Source organism: Adiantum capillus-veneris, chromosome 30 (assembly GCF_014529385.1).
Source record: "Adiantum capillus-veneris isolate H3 chromosome 30, ASM1452938v2, whole genome shotgun sequence".
NCBI classification, from domain to species: Eukaryota; Viridiplantae; Streptophyta; class Polypodiopsida; order Polypodiales; family Pteridaceae; genus Adiantum; species Adiantum capillus-veneris.
This window is the reverse complement of record NC_140960.1, coordinates 51,448,917-51,465,992: the sequence shown is the minus strand read 5'-3', so window position 1 is coordinate 51,465,992 and position 17,076 is coordinate 51,448,917. Positions and strand designations below refer to the sequence as shown.

The following is a 17,076-nucleotide window of genomic DNA, read 5'->3' as shown; positions in this document are numbered from 1 at the left end:
TCACGTAACCTCCTTGTCTTTTCAATTTGGAATGCCCAGGGGAAAAACTCTCTCTCTCTCTCTCTCTCTCTCTCTCTCAAGGGGCCATTAGGACTCCAAGGCAAGGGGATCGACACGGTGGGCACAAAGACTCCAAGGCAAGCCTTGGCAGTGCCTAGAGATCTGTGCCCACCGTGTTGATCCCCTTAGGACTTGGGAGTGCCTCGAGATCTGTGCCTTGAGATCTCTGCCTTGGGAGGCAAGCCTTGGGAGTGCCTCGAGATCTGTGCCCACCATGTCGACACGGTGGGCACAAAAACTCCAAGGCAAGCCTTGGGAGTGCCTCCACGATGGGCCATTAGGACTCCAAGGCAAGGGGATCGACACAGTGGGCACAGATCTCGAGGCACTCCCGTCATCAATGTCATTTTTACATCTCGAGGCACTCCCAAGGCTTGCCTTTACTTTCCACCAAACTCTTTGGCCCCACCATACACAAACGTGTCTAAAATCCAAACAAATGTTCGACCTCCACTAATGATTGACCCTTACGTTCCATAAAGATGTCTTCGATCACCTTTTGAGAGGGCATGTCCTTCAAAAGCATCAGCAAGAGGCAATAAACCATGCAAAAGACCACCAAAACTCTTAAAATATTCTAGTTGTGGAGCAACCCAATACAGAATTTTCCTCTTTGTCAATAAAGTATTGGAAAAAACTCTTGCTATATCATGCTATCCAAACCCCACCCTGAAAGATAAGGTGATGACTAGTGGCAAAAACTGTTGCTTTGTAATAGAATCCAAACCCACCCAAAACTTAAACTAACATGAAGTCTATCGATTTTCCCCAATTTGAAAATCGGAAAAAACTATGAATTATAAGAGAGGCTAAAACACATACACAGAATGCAAAAGCAAGGCATACAGAAAATGGATTTAGAAATGGACTTATTTGTTTCTAAACAAGTAATAGATAGAAACAAACCAATGGTTACTTGACAAAGTTTTTGAGAAAAGGCTTCGGCAAAATAAGTCAGAGAAGCTTACTTGACTGCAACTTTGAAATGTACACTCTGCTTTTAACAATCACAACGAAGGTAAGACAACGGAGACTTACTTCGATAAGACAACAAAGACTAGATCCTACAATTCAGACTCCATACAACAAGACAAACAAAAGAAAAAAGAAGAAATTCTGGATTGCTAAAGAAAGCTAAAGACTGAAATGAGGATCTAAAGGTCAATTTTTGTTGAGTCATTTTTGTGGCACTCTCAATATGCTTCTTGTGACAACTCACAATAACCCCTTTTGCGCGGTCCCCGGCATTTCCATGTGGTGCATTTGAAAGGTCATTACCTGCATGTTTTCAGTTGGGGAGACTTCTTCCATTGAAATTTACTCTCTTGCATCCCAGCCATCTGCCTCTTTGTCTTTGGAAGGCAGACTTATCCTTACTGCAGGGGTATAAATAAGATTACACTCCTCTACAGTGGTTCTCTCTTGCACACATCCAATCAACCACACTGACAGCAGGTCTCTTTGAGGCTCGTGTGTCTCAACTTCGCAATGTCCACAGTGGTACAACCTTCAGGACTGCCATTTCAACAATAATACAGAGAGAGAGAGAGAGAGAGAGAGAGAGAGAGAGAGAGAGAGAGAGAGAGAAGAAGAAGAAGAAGGAAAGAATTTTAATATCATAGGAAACTATCCCAAGAGACCTTAAAGATCTATCCGACGACAAGAGTTGAACTCAAGACCTGTGATTGAAGAGCTCTACATATTAGCATCGCCTTTTTGCTTTCCTCAAATTAAAGAACTGACACAAAGTAGAACCTGGATGACACACATCTAAGCAGACGACAAAAGCTCGATTATGAAGTTTATGATAAAAAGCAGAGAAAGGAAATGAAATAAAAAGTTTATTTACGTCTGCAAAAGGCCTAAACGACCTATGAAAAGAAAATTACATCATCATCACGTGATCGAAATGTCCAGAGAGAAGATCAACCAAAAATTCACAATTTGCTTAACAAAATCAGTAATATAGGTTAACATGACAATTTGCTTGGCACGGAACTACGAAGCAACATTCACCCATGACACTAGCAAATGGATTGCAACTTACCCAGACTCCTGTATCACTTATAACTTCTTTTGCTATTGATTTCAATTAAGAGCTTTAAACACTCTACTTCTCAGTCATCTGTGACATATATCAAAATTTATCTCTTTACAAACTCTTGTTGAGCCGTATTCTGAAGCCTACAACCACTACAATCGACCTGGCTCATGTGCCAGGAAAAAATGGCCAGGGAATAAAACTTTGTGGTAGCCTATACCTGCTTTCAATTCACCTTTTGAAAATTTGGAGTCGAGTGCCAAAACTCATGGCACTTTGAAAATCACTTTCATGCATTCATAAATGAAATAGCTGATAGCCGCAGACGGTAGAACCTGCAATGGAAACACATGAAAAATATTAGGAGTGCCTTTGCCTCACAAGTATAAAGTTGCACAAAGAGAACCGCTAATATAAAAAGCACCCACAGCGAGTTCCTGTTCTCTCACCATCAAACTAGACGTTCTGCATTATTATCAGTGACTGTATAGCAAGTAGAAATAATTATGCAACTTGGAAATTTCTTGATTACAAATAATAAATGCAAGAGTTGACTAAGACCGAAAATATGTTCGACTGAAAGTCTGTTGGCAATGGGTCAATGATTTGGAAAACCAGCCCCGGCCGGCGTGTACAAAGACATGCGGTACTAATTAAACTACAAAAATTATAACATACTTTGGATGTTACGTACGATAAAAAATAGAGACTTGTTATTTTAGCCCAGCTTCAAAAAATAAACATGAGAGAAAAGAGCAGATGTGTTTCAAAACATTGAAGCTTTCAACATTCCAGGCACTTGAATTGTTTTGGTCTGTTTGCTGACCTTATTTACTACGTGGCTCCAAATTTATGCCCAGTCATGTGAGAAAAAATGCCTCGAAGATGGAACTCTCTGTTGGAAGGTTGGAGTTGTGACGCAGATAAATAAGCACATGCACACAAGGATGCAGGAAATGACAGAACTTGTTTATAATTACTCCAGCCCAAGCAGGACACACCATGTACCTAGAAAGACGGCCAGAATTTGGCTTTTTTAAGGACTACTCTGCTGTCTTTTCTTCCATTAACATTTGAAGGCTCTTGCTAGCAATAGACTTCACCGAACACATAGAAACCTATAGAGCTTGGAAATCTTTAACTCTACTAGCTATAGTGCATTTTCACTAGACTCTTAAGCAATGGTTTGATCTCCCTGATCAAATTTCTGAAATGATGGTCAAAAAAGTTAACAGAGTAGAGAGAGGAGACCTGAAGGGAACTCGGAAGCAAGCCCGAATATAGTGCACCCACCCCACCTCTCTGTACAAGCCCTCGACATGTAGCCAAAGCTCCCATTTTATTTGCAGCATTTTGCATCTGAAGCTGTCGACGCACAACTTCAAAAGGATATGTTGCTGTTTCGGCACAGATTCCTGCTATAGCCCCGTAGAGAAGAGTTCGCATAGGTCCCAATTCCAATTGCCCAAGGTTCCCAGCCTCCTCTTTTAATGCTTCTGTACCTTCACTTTCCCCTTGCACCTTTGACAAAAGACCACGTCGTCGTCGTTCCACCTCAATCCTCCTCCTAAGGTCCTCCTGTCCTTCAGGAGATTGAAGATACGAAGTTTTCAGGATGTCATACACCCCATAAAAAACTGCTCCAGAAGGAGCCATGCTAATTACAGCTGGTAAAAGACCCTTGTATAAAGAGAGGAAGCCTTCCGACTGAAGCATGTGCTGGAAGCAGCCAATAACACCTCCCAGACTTTCCCCACCTGGAGCAACTAATCTAGTCCTGATCTGCAATACAAAATCCAGACAGCTACCAATTTCATCATCTGTGGTACCAAATGATTGCTCTTCACACACACAATTACTACAGCATTCAATTTTCTAATATTTCCTTAAACTTCAGTGCACAACCTCATGATGATTATTTTTCTTTTTGATAACCTTGTATGTAAAGAAGTCACCTTCCTAGTCAGCAGTTCCAGACCAAAATATGAGACAGAAGACTTGCACCAGAAACCGTTATCTTCCCACAAGCGGTGAACTCTAAAAAGCCTTTTCGTAAATAGTTAGTATGTCAAATTTATGGTCCCATCTAACAAAAAGAATTGCTACCAGAAGTGAACGTGTAAGCAAGAATGAAGATGGTTGCACTGGTGTCTCAACCTACTAGATTCTCCAATTATGTTTGTAAAAGTCCGCCCGCTACCTGTCTGAGTCACATTGCCCTTCATCAAAAGATAACCGACACATATGTGGCTATCTATGCAGGAGCTATCCATGATACCCATCTTTTAGAGATTGGGTACTACTATTCTTATTCTTCAAGAAAAATACAAAACTGAATCTCAACCCTTTAATCCTTTCAATATGTGATTGACAAAAACTTCATCTTCTGTCTAAAAAGTTCCATTACCTAGCAACTGCAAACAATGCTTCCAACCTTCGTCATTCACAATTCCTCTTTCTTATTGAAACATGCACCTATCATAGTCTTCACCTCCTGTCGTCCTTTGTTGATTTTCTCCAGCTCCTTGCCTCTGCGTCAGATTATACATTACAACTACCTTACACCGTAGTCTATATAAACAGGCCCACCTTGGCAAGGTGCAATTTGGTCATTTGTCTTTATGAAACATCACTCTTGAGTGCATGTACTATGGCCTGCTAATCCTGACCCTCCAAACTCTGATCACTTGCATGCATGTACACCCATGTGGAGCGTGCAAGTTCCTCTCTTGAGCCACCTGGCCTCTGCTGTCACAAATGGTGTAAACCATTCATGCAAGTCATTGACAGAAGTCAATGCAACGAAAACAGATTCCCTTGGCCAAACATCTTGAAAACATAGAAAACAGCCTCAGGGTAACGTTCACTTTTCCAGATGTCCTATACACACCCAGGTTTGTACCATTCAACCGGTGAACAATGCCGCAGATCGAAGCTCTAACAACTGCAAAACAGCTGCTACACCTTAAATAAGCAAATAATGTGTGTGCTGCTCTTTTTTGAATACCTGCTATGAAGCGCTTTCTGCACTTTATCTGGTAATACTCCACCTCTCATAACAATCACTAATACTGTTGAACCAGATGTCGAATCAACGGCTTGTCACCAACTCAAAATCAAGAGCCCTTGGTGCCAATTTAAACATTACTTCAGGCTTCCACCTTGAGGGCCTGAGGCTGAGATGCTTTGAACCAGATTGTCGTGCTTCTTCTAAAGCCCCAAGAAACATGACGCAGTGTGACTCACTTAAGCTCAAAGTGGAATACTTAGATCATTCAGTGTATTGAATGGTGCTTGCAAGTAGCACCATAATAAACAAACTTTCAATAAATTACTCATCATAGCAGCATCATTTAAACATCACAAAATCTTCCAAAAATAGTTCATGACTACTGAGAAAATAACAGGTACTCGCGATGTGCTTACCGTATCCATAGGAAAGCAAAGCAAGGTAGCCGAAATCCCAGCAGCTGCTCCAGCAACGAGCCTCTCAAAGTTGCTAGCTTCCTCCTTTCCTGTTAACTCCCGCAACCTCTTTCTATAGACGTCATAGCAGAAAAAATTCACAGATTTGAATGGAGCAGTCCTCAGCAAGTTGACTGTGTTTCCTCTCCAGAAACCCTTGACTCCTTCTTTGGACACAATTAGCTGTATGATTTGAAGCACATTCTGTTGTGCTCCACGCACCATGTATTCAAGCTTCAGCCTTTCCAATGGAGCTACAAATGACCTACATTCAAGTCAATAATGCACTTTTGACCAACTGCAACACTGAGCTCATAACCATGAGAGAGGTAAGAATGCACTCACATGACAAACAAATCATTTATGGGTACTCCACTTTAGACAGCTCCAAGTCGAGCTAAATCTGAAAGCACTAAATTCTCCCCTAAAAATCCTTGGCTATTCTAAGATAGTGATTTAAGGGTTTAGAGATAAATATTGGGATCACGCAATACAGAAGTGTACACGCGAGACAAACTTACAATTAGACACGAGAGAGAGAGAGAGAGAGAGAGAGAGAGAGAGGAGAAGAAGAAGATGAAGAGAATTTTAACGCCGTAGGAAACCATCCCAAGAGACCTTAAAGATCTATCCGACGAGGACTCGAGTTGAGAGAGAGAGAGAGAGAGAGAGAGAGAGAGAGAGAGATGAAATGAAATGTTATATTAAACGTCTTCAAAAGGCCAAAATGACCTATGAGACCAAACCGATACAGTCTTGGTGGATCTAGATTCTAATCTAATGTCTGGGTACAAAAATAAAAATAAAAATAAATTGAAGTAAAGTGAAAGACTAAAATCATCATCATCATCACTAATGCCCAAGGATGCCCGGCATCGGGCGTTGTCCGAGAAAGTACTGCATCGGTCGCTGAAGAGCTTCGTCAATGTCCACCTCTGTAAATAGTTGTATTGGGCTCTCCCATGTCGTAATAGTCCTAATCCTCTGATGGAGCCTCCGTCGATGTCGTGTTCGCCCTCGTAGACATGGGCATCTAGCTCTCCCGAGCTCAATGGCTCTTTCAACTAATATACCTCTCGTATAAGTGGGCTTTGAAGTCTTCTGTGGAGCATGCTCATCTGGCTGCTGAGTCCTTGCTCTAAAGAAGTCAGTAATCTCCCTCTGTGAATGTCTCCCATTGCCTGATCTCCTCAAGAGACTCTCCCTGTGTCTGCGCAGTTCTAGCAAAAACAACCCGAGGCATCTCTGATCCTGATATCTCACGACCCTAGCCAATGGTCAGCCCTCTCTGAATAGACAATGAAAGTGGCCTCATATCTCATAGTATACCGGAAAATGACAGAAGTGATGTAACTCTGTCTCTGGCTCTATATGACACAACTCGTATATCCTGGCCTCTGTTGGTACTCTCCTAAATCTGCCAGACTCAATCTCTAGCTGATGCAATGATGTCTATATCTGACCAATAGCACATCGTATCCCGTAGGATAAATGAGTGTCCATATAGGCCGGTCTGATCACATATCCATCTTCTGTTAGTTGGAGAAGATGTCACAAATTGCTGACGTGTAAAGCCACTAAAGAATGGAGCCAAGAGTGGCCTATCTTTAAAGAAGAGTTCCCCACAGGACCCCGTCTGATGGGGCCCAAGTGACATAAAGGCATTAAAAATAAAGCAGAACACATTCAGAAGACTTTGCACATCAAAATATGATGACGTGGCACTTGTACGGACGTTCCGCAATTCGCAGAGGATTTTTAGGAAAATCCTGAAATTTTAGGAAAGTGTTTTTTTGGGGTCAGCTTTTCATATTTGATGCTTTTAGGCTTTGGGCCTTTAAATATGAGCCTTGGGGCCCTCTCTGGCACTCTTCAGTGCGCAAATTGCGAAGGACTTTGCGAATCAGCAATAATAAAGAAATACAGAAAGGGGCGCCAAGGTTTGAGGCCAATACTCTCTGGGGTGGAATTTTGCCACCCCGTGTCGCGTGTGCTCTCTCTCTTTCAGATCAATTGTTATTGAAGTGCTAAAAGTCTGTTCAATTTGTTCTTTTCTATTGGCACGTGGTGCCCAAGTTTGTGACAGAAGATGCTCTCTATAGAAAGCCATCTTCGTGCCCAACTCCTGTGTCGGCTGTATCCATGTGCTCTTGGTGTCTAGCTGAATCAAATCCTGACATATGAGTCTAGTGATCTCTGTCCGTGTGAGAGATAGGGAGGGAGCATCCAAGGAGTACTAGAACGGAGGCAATCTATCCATGTTGAAGCCATGGGACTAAAACGATGAAACCATGATGTCATCTGCCCGTACCAGCATGTTGTGTCCCCCTGTAGCGCTAGCTGTTGAGATGACTCAAGGGCTAGCCGAGCATATAATTATGCATGAAGGATATTGATCCAGTAAGGGCCTCGACCACGGGAGGGGGCAGCTAGCTCGGCTCGAATAATCTCATGTGGCACTGAGGACTTAGCCCAAATCATCCGAGAGATCATAGAGACTAGAGGCCTCTCATACAATAAGGGCCTCGACCACGAGAGGGGGCAGCTAGCTCGGCTCGAATAATCTCATGTGGCACTGAGGACTTAGCCCGAATCATCCGAGAGATCATAAAGACTAGAGGCCTCTCCATACATCTCCATCCATCAGTGCTACCAGATCTTCCATGGTGGTCCACCGAGGGTCCCCAAATCTGAGCCCCATGAAGCATAGCTAAAGCCACTAGAGTGTCGAAAAGCCACAGCTTTGTTCGAGATTCCTGAAACTGAACATTCAAACACATCTTCTCCAATCCTCCCAAGGCTGCATAAGCTCTCGTTAATCTAGTTTCTGCTGCTCTCCTCAATGAAAACACTAGTCCACTGAAGACTACCCCAAGATAGGTGTATGCATCTGTATACTCCACCGTCTCGTGGCCATATGTAAAAGTGAGAGCTGACCTCCTGACCCATTGTGGTGTGGTGTTAAACACCATAACCTTGGTTTTCCCCAGGTTAACAGACACTCCACTACCGCGGGCAAATGTGTGCAAAGCATCGAAATGACGTTGCATCCCCTCCGAGGAGTCAAAAATCAGCACAATATCATCAGCATATAACAATAGTGGGATCCATGTCCCTGCCAATTGTGCTCCTCTATCACCATCCCTATATGAGAGAGCTTCTTAACGTCTATAAGAGGCCGAAGTCCGTCTGAGACAAATCAAGTATACATGTGTGTATGTCCTCCGTCTATCGGAAAAGACAAAATAGTTCAAACAGATACAGAATAAAAGAAAAGACTTATGGTGGATGATGGGATCTATGGGGGGCGTGTGGAGCTCTAGTACTAGGGGTATGTGCATGTCTATATGCTCAAGGTAGTACAACCATGCAAATGCATCAATCTAGCTAGCTCCATCATGTACTAATGAGGGGATGTAAAATATAGTACATGGGAGGGTTGGAAGCAAGGGCTGCCCTAATGAGCGCAGCTGGGTGAGCCATCATTTGGGCTCGTCTCTCCTCAGCAACTCGGTGTGCTCAGGTCCGGATCTCCTCGATCTGTCTATGGTGGAGTCGTGGGGCATGGCATCCGATAGCACGCAGATGCCGTCTGGCCCGTGTCTAGGAGTGGAAGGGTCTAGCTCTCTGAAAGAAGTCTGTAAGTTGTGACCATCTCCACCCCCTCTCCACCTGGGTCTCTCTAGGTGGCTGTAGAAGTGTGTCCTTGTTGTTACAGACTTGAACGCCCCAAGTCGGAAATCTAGCACACCACACACGAGAGAATCACTTTAAATACTTCACAATTTTATCACACTTTTAATTAGAGAGTTGACACGGCCCGGCGTTGTCAGGGGATATGGGTTTCGAAAGGCGAGCCAAGTGAGCGTCGGGCTACTAGCTGTGGCAAAAGAGAGAAGACGAAGATGCTCAACACCGCACAAAAGAATAATAACCACTTGGAAATAGAAACAACACACAAGAACAATTGAAACTTAAACCATGGATGAGAACGGACACTTGATTGCCAAAGCGGTGCCATTAACGACATCAGTAATTGGATCAATTGCAGACTAAGGAGTTTAAGCTCCTTTACAAAGTTAAGCGGGCCGTTATCAGCTCCGTAACTTATCAAGATGATTAATCAAGTTTAAGCAGATGATGGTGATGGAGATCTCCAACATGTCGCTCTAATTGCATCAATTGCCTTTTGAACTTTGCAAACTTCATTCCTGCTCTTTGTGCGTTCTTCATGCTTCATTTCTCATCAAGAAGTCTTCAAACTTCCTCCTCTGTTTGCTTTCCATCGTGTTAATTGCCTTCAGGAACTCTCTAAAACTTCTTTGACTTCTTTCCTTAGCCTGTCAAGCTATCTCTCTTTGATTGCCAACAAGAGCTTCCAAAAATTACCTTTGAGAGCTCCTCCAGATCGAGAGATAAGCTGAGAACTTGGTGCCTTCCTTAGCCAAGAAAGAGGGACTGATTTGCTTTATGAAGCTCATAAGCTTGAGGTAGAGCGGGAAAAAGAAGAGCTATGGATGTCCCAGAAAGTGCTTTTGAATTCTCCCTACCCTTGTTGCTCCACTTTACTATTCAAAATGCACTCTTCAAAAACCTTCTTTAAATCTGTAGCCAGTTCAATATCAGATTTCAGATTATAAGAGGGTCCCCTAAGCTTACCTTGCTTCTTGTCCTTTGGTGCCTCCTCCATAACCACTTCGAGAGCGGGCTTAGGAGCAGGCCCCTCCTCTTTCTTGCTCTTGGATCTCATTGCCCTTTTAGATGCTCCCGCAACGTCTTCATCTCTTTTTCTCTTCTCTTCAACCATAGCCTCATTAGCTCTAGACTTAGCAATAAACGCATATATCGATAGAGAATCCATTGGATCAATCCACCCTGTGGTTTCTTGAATGAAATTCCCTACTTGTCGTAATTTTCCATAAGTTACCTTACCTACTTCTGTTGTCTTCAAAGCATAAGGCCATAGTTGACCCTTTGCACCAGCACCTTCATCATCTCCCTTTCCGTAGACCTGCAGTCCATATGTAGCTGCTTTCACAAGAGTAACATTGTGTTGCATTTCTTCCACTAGCTTTTTCATTCCGCCCCAAAGTGTGAGAGTGAGCAGCGGAAAGAGTGAGCTACGCGCGCCGAAAACGCTGGAGAGAGAGAGAGAGAGAGAGAGAGAGAGAGAGAGAGAGAGAGAGAGAGAGAGAACACAAGTGCTCTGCAAATGATGCTCTCAATACACAATCTAAATGACTACAAGACCCTAAGCATTCTATTTATAGAATCTTAGGTTGAGGTAGGGCAAAATGTGTAATTGGTGCAAAAAACAAAAATGGCTAAAAATGTGTGCACCCAGCCAGGCTCAAAAAATGACCGGCCGGACACGTGCTAAAAGTATCCGCCCATGCAATCTACATGATGTGCGAAGGGTGGCCAACACAGGACAATCACTAGCCGTACAAAATGGCGAAGCAAGAGTGGTGTAACTCTGTCACGGGGACGTGGCAACTGCTAACCTTAGTTGTTGGTTTCTTTCCAACGATTTTTGTTTTATTTCTGAGACCCTCTTTTTGAAGTTGCAAATGGTCGGGCATTGTATGGCCAATGTGAACGGTAGTTTCACCCGCAGACGGGAAGTGGTCGGCATTGGAATTCGTATAGTAAGGGGATGTCTAGGCTCAATACAAGATCATGTAGGTCCCCCCGTCGCACTTAGCAAGTTGGCGGATACTAGGAAGTGAACTCAATAAAGGCATAAATTCAAGGTGGGATCACCAAAGGAAAATACCCGACAGTTGGGCCACATTGCACTTTTGGATGCGGTCCCAATGGGGATAGATGGTCAGAAGACCAGTGGGAGCCTAACGGAAGCATCTCCTAAAATTTAGGGAACTGCTATTTTGGGCCATGAAATCTGCTCGCGTCATTAGCTTCAGAATGACAAGGGGAACATTTTAGTACTGTGCTGCAAAGTCAACTGATGCACCAGTTAAGAGATTTTTAAGCGGGAACCTCAATGCGGAGAAATTGCATGTACGAGTGCCAAGTGGCACTTTTTGGTCAATTTACCAAGTCTGGGAGAAGAGAACTCGTAACTGACTTTTTGGAGCAGTTTTGGAGGCTGTTAACGCTGATTTTTAGCCATTTCTCTCCATTTTTTTGCTTCCCTTGACTTTGCCTAGGTCCAAGGAGCTCATTTTCAACATTGGAAGGCATCAGATGCGTGTTTACAGGGCTGTTTTGCTGCGTTTTCAGCGATACGCAGGTTTTGGCAGCCATGGAAATCTTCCCCTTTTTGCATCTATTTGTTCACAGATGCATTACAGGTCAAAAGAGGGGACGCTCGATTTATGCTAGGAGGATGCTTCATTGAGAACATGTCTCACAGGTTAAGAGATATGGAGTGCTTTCTTTCCCTCTCATTACAGTGTGGTGCTAGGAGTGATGCCCTGCACACTACACACTGCTCTCTCTCCCCTACGTGCAGTTATGTGATGCCCCACAAGAGGGCTCTTCATTTGACTGATGTACAGCTGTGTGGGTTCATGCTTTTGTGATGAGGCAAGACCCTCCTTGAGCAGGAACACGGGTAGCTAGCTGCTACTCCAAAGCAGGCACCGGTGAGGGTCATAACCTCACCGTATATGTGCATTTTTTAGCGTTGTGTATGCGTTGTAAATTGCATAGTTACCAGGAACGGGAAACCGGAATGGGAACGGGGAACGGGAACGCGGAACAAAATGCCATTCCCTGTTACGGGTACTCACGTTTGAAACACGGACCGGGGATTTGGAACGGGAACTTGAAATGGGAACGGGGAACGGAGACCTGAAAATGGCCATTCCCTGTTACTATGGTAAATTGACTGTTTTTCAGCCATACGGACTCCAGAATCATTGGGAATAGTGCCCCATTGGCAGAGGACAGCTAGGGGACTGTTTGGGGCTGAAAACAGGGCAAAAACCAGTAAATACAGCGAGCTGCATTTACTGTTTTTTGGGCAGGAATCAGAGGGCTTACGCCAGTGCAAGTGAGATCCAGCGGGGGAATTGATTTTGCGCAAGTTTCGGGGCTGTTAAGCACTTTCTGCACTTCTAGCTGAGCAAGAGCAGTTTGCAATTCTGCCATTTGTTGCCTGAGCCGCTCAAGCTCTTTTGCTTGTCCTACCATGATGGGTATTTTTCTACCAAGGATTGTCTCTCCTTAAGAAAAAAATAGAAAGGACTTTACTCCGATACCACTGTCACAAAAACGGAAGCGTGTACTTGATATTTTAAAGCTAGTTTACTACTTCGCATGGAATTCTTCACAACATAAAATTGAGATAACAATGCAAAATCGACACAACACTACAAATTTCTAAATTGTTACAAGCACGTAAGCCCAATATTGAATTCAATATTCAGGTCCCAAATACTTTTTAGATGTTGCATGGTTGCACGGAAGAAGCTTTTGTTGTTATCTGCTCACATAGGAGGTACCCACACTTAGCTTAAATTGCTCCCAAAATTCGTCGGAATGCAGAAATTTGGTGTGGGCAACCACTACTACGCTTGTCTGAGTGCGTTTATTCCCCGCACGGATAAACACAAGCTCTATGGACCGCCCTACACGTTTGCCGCAAGTTGTGTAGGCCCTGCACTTCTCTCACGGGAGCTCTGAGCAAGAGATGGCTTATGAGAGAGAGAAAGTTGAACTCAATGCGGGGGAGAGAGAGAGAGAGAGAGAGAGAGAGAGAGAGAGAGAGAGAGAGAGGGCCGAACTAAGTACTGAGAGAGAGCTCTCTGTGTCTAGAAACTATTGCAGAGCACCCTCGAAAGTTAGCGTTACCTGCTTATATCCCTAATGCATGCTAATTCTGTCAGATAGCGCCACAGAGAGAGAGAGAAGAAGAAGAAGATTGTTTTAACATCGTAGGAAACTATCTCAAGAGACCTTAAAGATCTATCCGACGAGGAGAGTTGAATTCAAGACCTGTTATTCAAGAGGGAAATGGCATAACCAATCTACCACACCTGGGTGATAGAAAGATTATACCATTTTCCACTTTTGATTAGCGCGCGCACACACCCGAGAAGAAGATTGTTCTAACATCGTAGGAAACTATCCCAAGAGACCTTAAAGATCTATCCGACGAGGAGAGTTAAACTCAAGACCTGTTATTCAAGAGGGAAATGGCATAACCAATCTACCACACTTGGGTGATAGAAAGCTTATACCATTTTCCTCCTTTTATTAGCACACACACACCCGAGAAGAAGATTGTTTTAACGTCGTAGGAGACTATCCCAAGAGACCTTAAAGATCTATCCGATGAGGAGAATTGAACTCAAGACCTGTTATTCAAGAGGGAAATGGCATAACCAATCTACCACACTTGGGTGATAGAAAGATTATACCAATTTTCTCTTTTTATTAGCGCACGCACACACCCACACACACACACACGAGAAGAAGATTGTTTTAACATCGTGGGAAACCATCCCAAGAGGGAGAATTGCTCACAAAATAGAAAACACTGGTTGCTGCAAATTTCTTACACTAGGATTGGATTTTCTAAAGTTTATTAAGCCTGGCTGCTTTCAAACTGGCCCAGCCGCTTATTTTTTGAAGGTTTTAAAGCCTTTACTGAAATACGAGTGTTAAGACCCTGTTTTCTGGCCAATCAAGAGCATTAATAGCTCAGCCGATTTCATAACTATCCTAACTCAGTTTGCCGGCTCCCGCCGGGTCGTTTATCCAATGTGTCTGGTCGGCCACTTCTTGGGCAGCCACCACAAAACTATTAAATTATAGCTTTTTTGAGCAAGTTTTTCCTACGCTCACTCCCCAATCAATCTTCTTCTTCCAATACGCACGTACACCTGGCGCGCATGCATAATCTATTAATCATTCAGAGCACAAATTACTTGGTTACAACCGAGGATCATTTTAACACTGTATATCTGTGACGCTTTAAGACTCCAGCATAATATGCAATCTTGGATCTAGAAGTGTTGTGTTGGTTTATGATACTACATGCCAGGATTGTAACTAAAAGTGTAGCTTTCAAGTGCATCAGCCCAAACTTGTCTTTGTCTAACTTTGTAAATACAGCATATAGATAAACCTTACCTTTTAAGACATAAGACTATTAAAAAAGTAAAGGCTAACCTGGACACAATTGCAGATATAGCGCCAGCCGAAAGATGTTTCACTGTCATAAACATTGGATTTTCTGTAACTTCCTTCCTGCCTTCTTCAGTACTAGATGAAATGAGCCTTTGGGATGCATCTACATCACGCAGCATATGAATATCTGTAGAGCTAGCCTCCTTTTCACAAGAATACTTGTGTGAGGCTAGACTTGCCTCTGCCTGAGACACATTCAGCTTTTCCACACCTCCAATTTCTCTACCTGCTAACCCTATGGAGCAAAATAATACTCCTTGCTTTTGTGACTGCAAAATAGGCACTCCTCTTGAAAATTCGTACCCTTTTTCTGTCACATGATGCATCAGCACAGCTTGCACTGTCCCAGCCCACAATGCCAGTTTTCTCGCCTGATGCACCAAGGGGTTCGCACAAGACTCTGAACTCCTCAGCTTCTGTGGAGTGGACAGAGTCAAAAGTTCTGTCTGCACATTTGAAACCGATCTTGGCAATACAAACAGAGGTTCAAAGCCATAATTAACATTTAAGGAGCATTCATCGGCAGGGACCCACACAAATTTGGCATTCGATCGCACAAAACGCAAACTGTCTGCACAATAACTCGGCATGCCCAACTCTGGTAGCAAAGAAAATGTAATGCGGGCACCGGAGGCTGTGCTTGACTTGAGAGAACTTTCTGCATTTTCCACATGCTCCGGACGAGTGCCGCAATGAAAGGCTGAGGGGTCCCATGAACCCATGGTCCAAGAGGCAGCAACAGCAGAGCCTAAGCTAGAGAAAAACGCGATTCATCACCAGAAAGCCCTTTGTGTACAAATAAACAAGAGATTTCATGTCGGAGAATTCTTGAATTTTGAAGAACTGCGAGTGGGGAGCCAATTTCCCATCTTCCATGGGGAAGTCTCTGCGCAATTGAAAGCAACACAGCTAACAAAGCTTCGGAAAATGCAGGACCAAAATCGGTAGAAGAGGACCCAAACGCACAGGGGTGTGAAGAAACGTCCCGAAAACGCAGGAGTGACGAGCTCTGCAGCAGGCGGCAGGTATAAACGGGCAAGGCTCGAGAACCTCGAAAGAGCTGAAGAGGCACTGGATTCTGATCACGGATACCAAGGAAAGACCCTACGAAGGTGCGATTCTCTTTAAGTAGTCATTGTGCGGGAAACTTTTTATTGAACCTGCTAAAATACCTTTATTCAAAGTGAGTGATTCAAAAGAGCGAGAGAGTGTACAAGCGAGAGGCAAATAAGCGTGTTTACACACTGCCTATTGACAAAAACGGGCTGCCCAAGCTATGGCATCGACGTGCACATGGTGAGCAAGAATCTAGTTGCGCAAAACACACGGTCAAAAGAGGGTGTTGCATAGTTGGAAGCTTTTGAGTGCCATAAATGCCGGGCGCAATGATCTGAGGGAACCCACAAACTCAGGGATGAGAGGCATGTGCCCTAGCCACATCGCTCGCACACATCTTCATTGGAATGTAGGCGGCCTCCTCAATATTTGATGTGCAAATGTATCACAAGGCAAGTACCCAAGATTATTTTTGACCCAAGTTTACTTTTTGCGACAAGATCTAATGCGCCCAATTGATGTCATGGCTCTAGAGTGATGATGGCCTTTGATCCCATCTCCCATGTGCGTGGAAGTTATAGCAACTGAGGATTATGCAATCCCCTTCAAAAGAGCAACTGGGGAGAAAGTCCTATGCAGTGTGTTCTACATACATATTCACACAGTAATACATATATGGGCTTTCAAATCGATATGACAAGAGAAGCAAGACATAACCAATATGATAGACCCCTCATGTATGTTGGGATTGCCCTAGTCATAGGTGTTATGGGAAACACCTCTCACATTGCATGATATGGGATAATATGAAGCATAGCCAATGCCATGAGGGTGTCAAAGCTTTGTAAGGCTTTTCCTTCCTATGTGAACCCTTCTCTAGACAAATATCCTCCTCTTTGTAGTCCATGACGTTAGCCAAAGGAAAAGATTAACCTAAGTTGCCCAAAATCGCAAAATATCTACTTTGTACGTGCATATTTATAAGGCTTTGCACATATTAAGAAAAACTCTCTTTCATTTTGTACAACATGCTCATTTCTTCTTTGCCTCTCTCTCTCTCTCTCTCTCTCTCTCTCTCTCACACACCCACCCACCATAGCTTCAACTCATCAAGTGGTATGAGAGCTTCGCCGACTCGAACTCATCATCATTAGTGCTCTTGTCCTCTTGGAGGGTGCTCGCCTCTTCATCATCCATACTTTTAGTAAAACTCCTTTGTCGCTCAGCTCGTGCCTCACCAACTTTTGATTCGGGAAGAGGCAGGTGGACAAGGCCATGCATAGGGATCTGCTAGG

General features: G+C 43.6%; 1 protein-coding gene across 2 annotated transcripts; it reads right to left on the bottom strand.

Moving 5' to 3' along the window:
* Positions 1-2,120: 2,120 nt before the first annotated feature.
* LOC147417942 (putative mitochondrial adenine nucleotide transporter BTL3) lies at positions 2,121-15,855 on the bottom strand. 2 transcript variants are annotated; one of them, XM_086506653.1, is made up of 5 exons: positions 15,260-15,855; positions 14,708-15,171; positions 5,528-5,831; positions 3,353-3,883; positions 2,121-2,436 (listed from the first exon to the last, which is right to left on the bottom strand). In XM_086506653.1, exons 1-5 carry the CDS (start codon positions 15,437-15,439, stop codon positions 2,368-2,370), a joined length of 1,548 nt encoding a protein of 515 aa, XP_086362779.1. In that variant the 5' UTR covers positions 15,440-15,855; the 3' UTR covers positions 2,121-2,367. The 2 variants fall into 2 exon arrangements, with proteins under 2 accessions (XP_086362779.1, XP_086362778.1); XM_086506652.1 differs by having other exon boundaries at positions 14,708-15,853.
* Between the last annotated feature and the right edge of the window lie 1,221 nt (positions 15,856-17,076).

Bases quoted from the DNA above. Each gene is read 5' to 3' on its own strand.
- LOC147417942 (XM_086506652.1), bottom strand. From the start codon at position 15,447: ATGGGTTCATGGGACCCCTCAGCCTTTCATTGCGGCACTCGTCCGGAG. The intron at 5,832-14,707 runs GTTAGCCTTTAC...ACTTGAATGTAG, and splicing joins ATATCTGCAATTGTGTCCAG to GTCATTTGTAGCTCCATTGG. The intron at 3,884-5,527 runs GTAAGCACATCG...TTTGTATTGCAG, and splicing joins TTTGCTTTCCTATGGATACG to ATCAGGACTAGATTAGTTGC.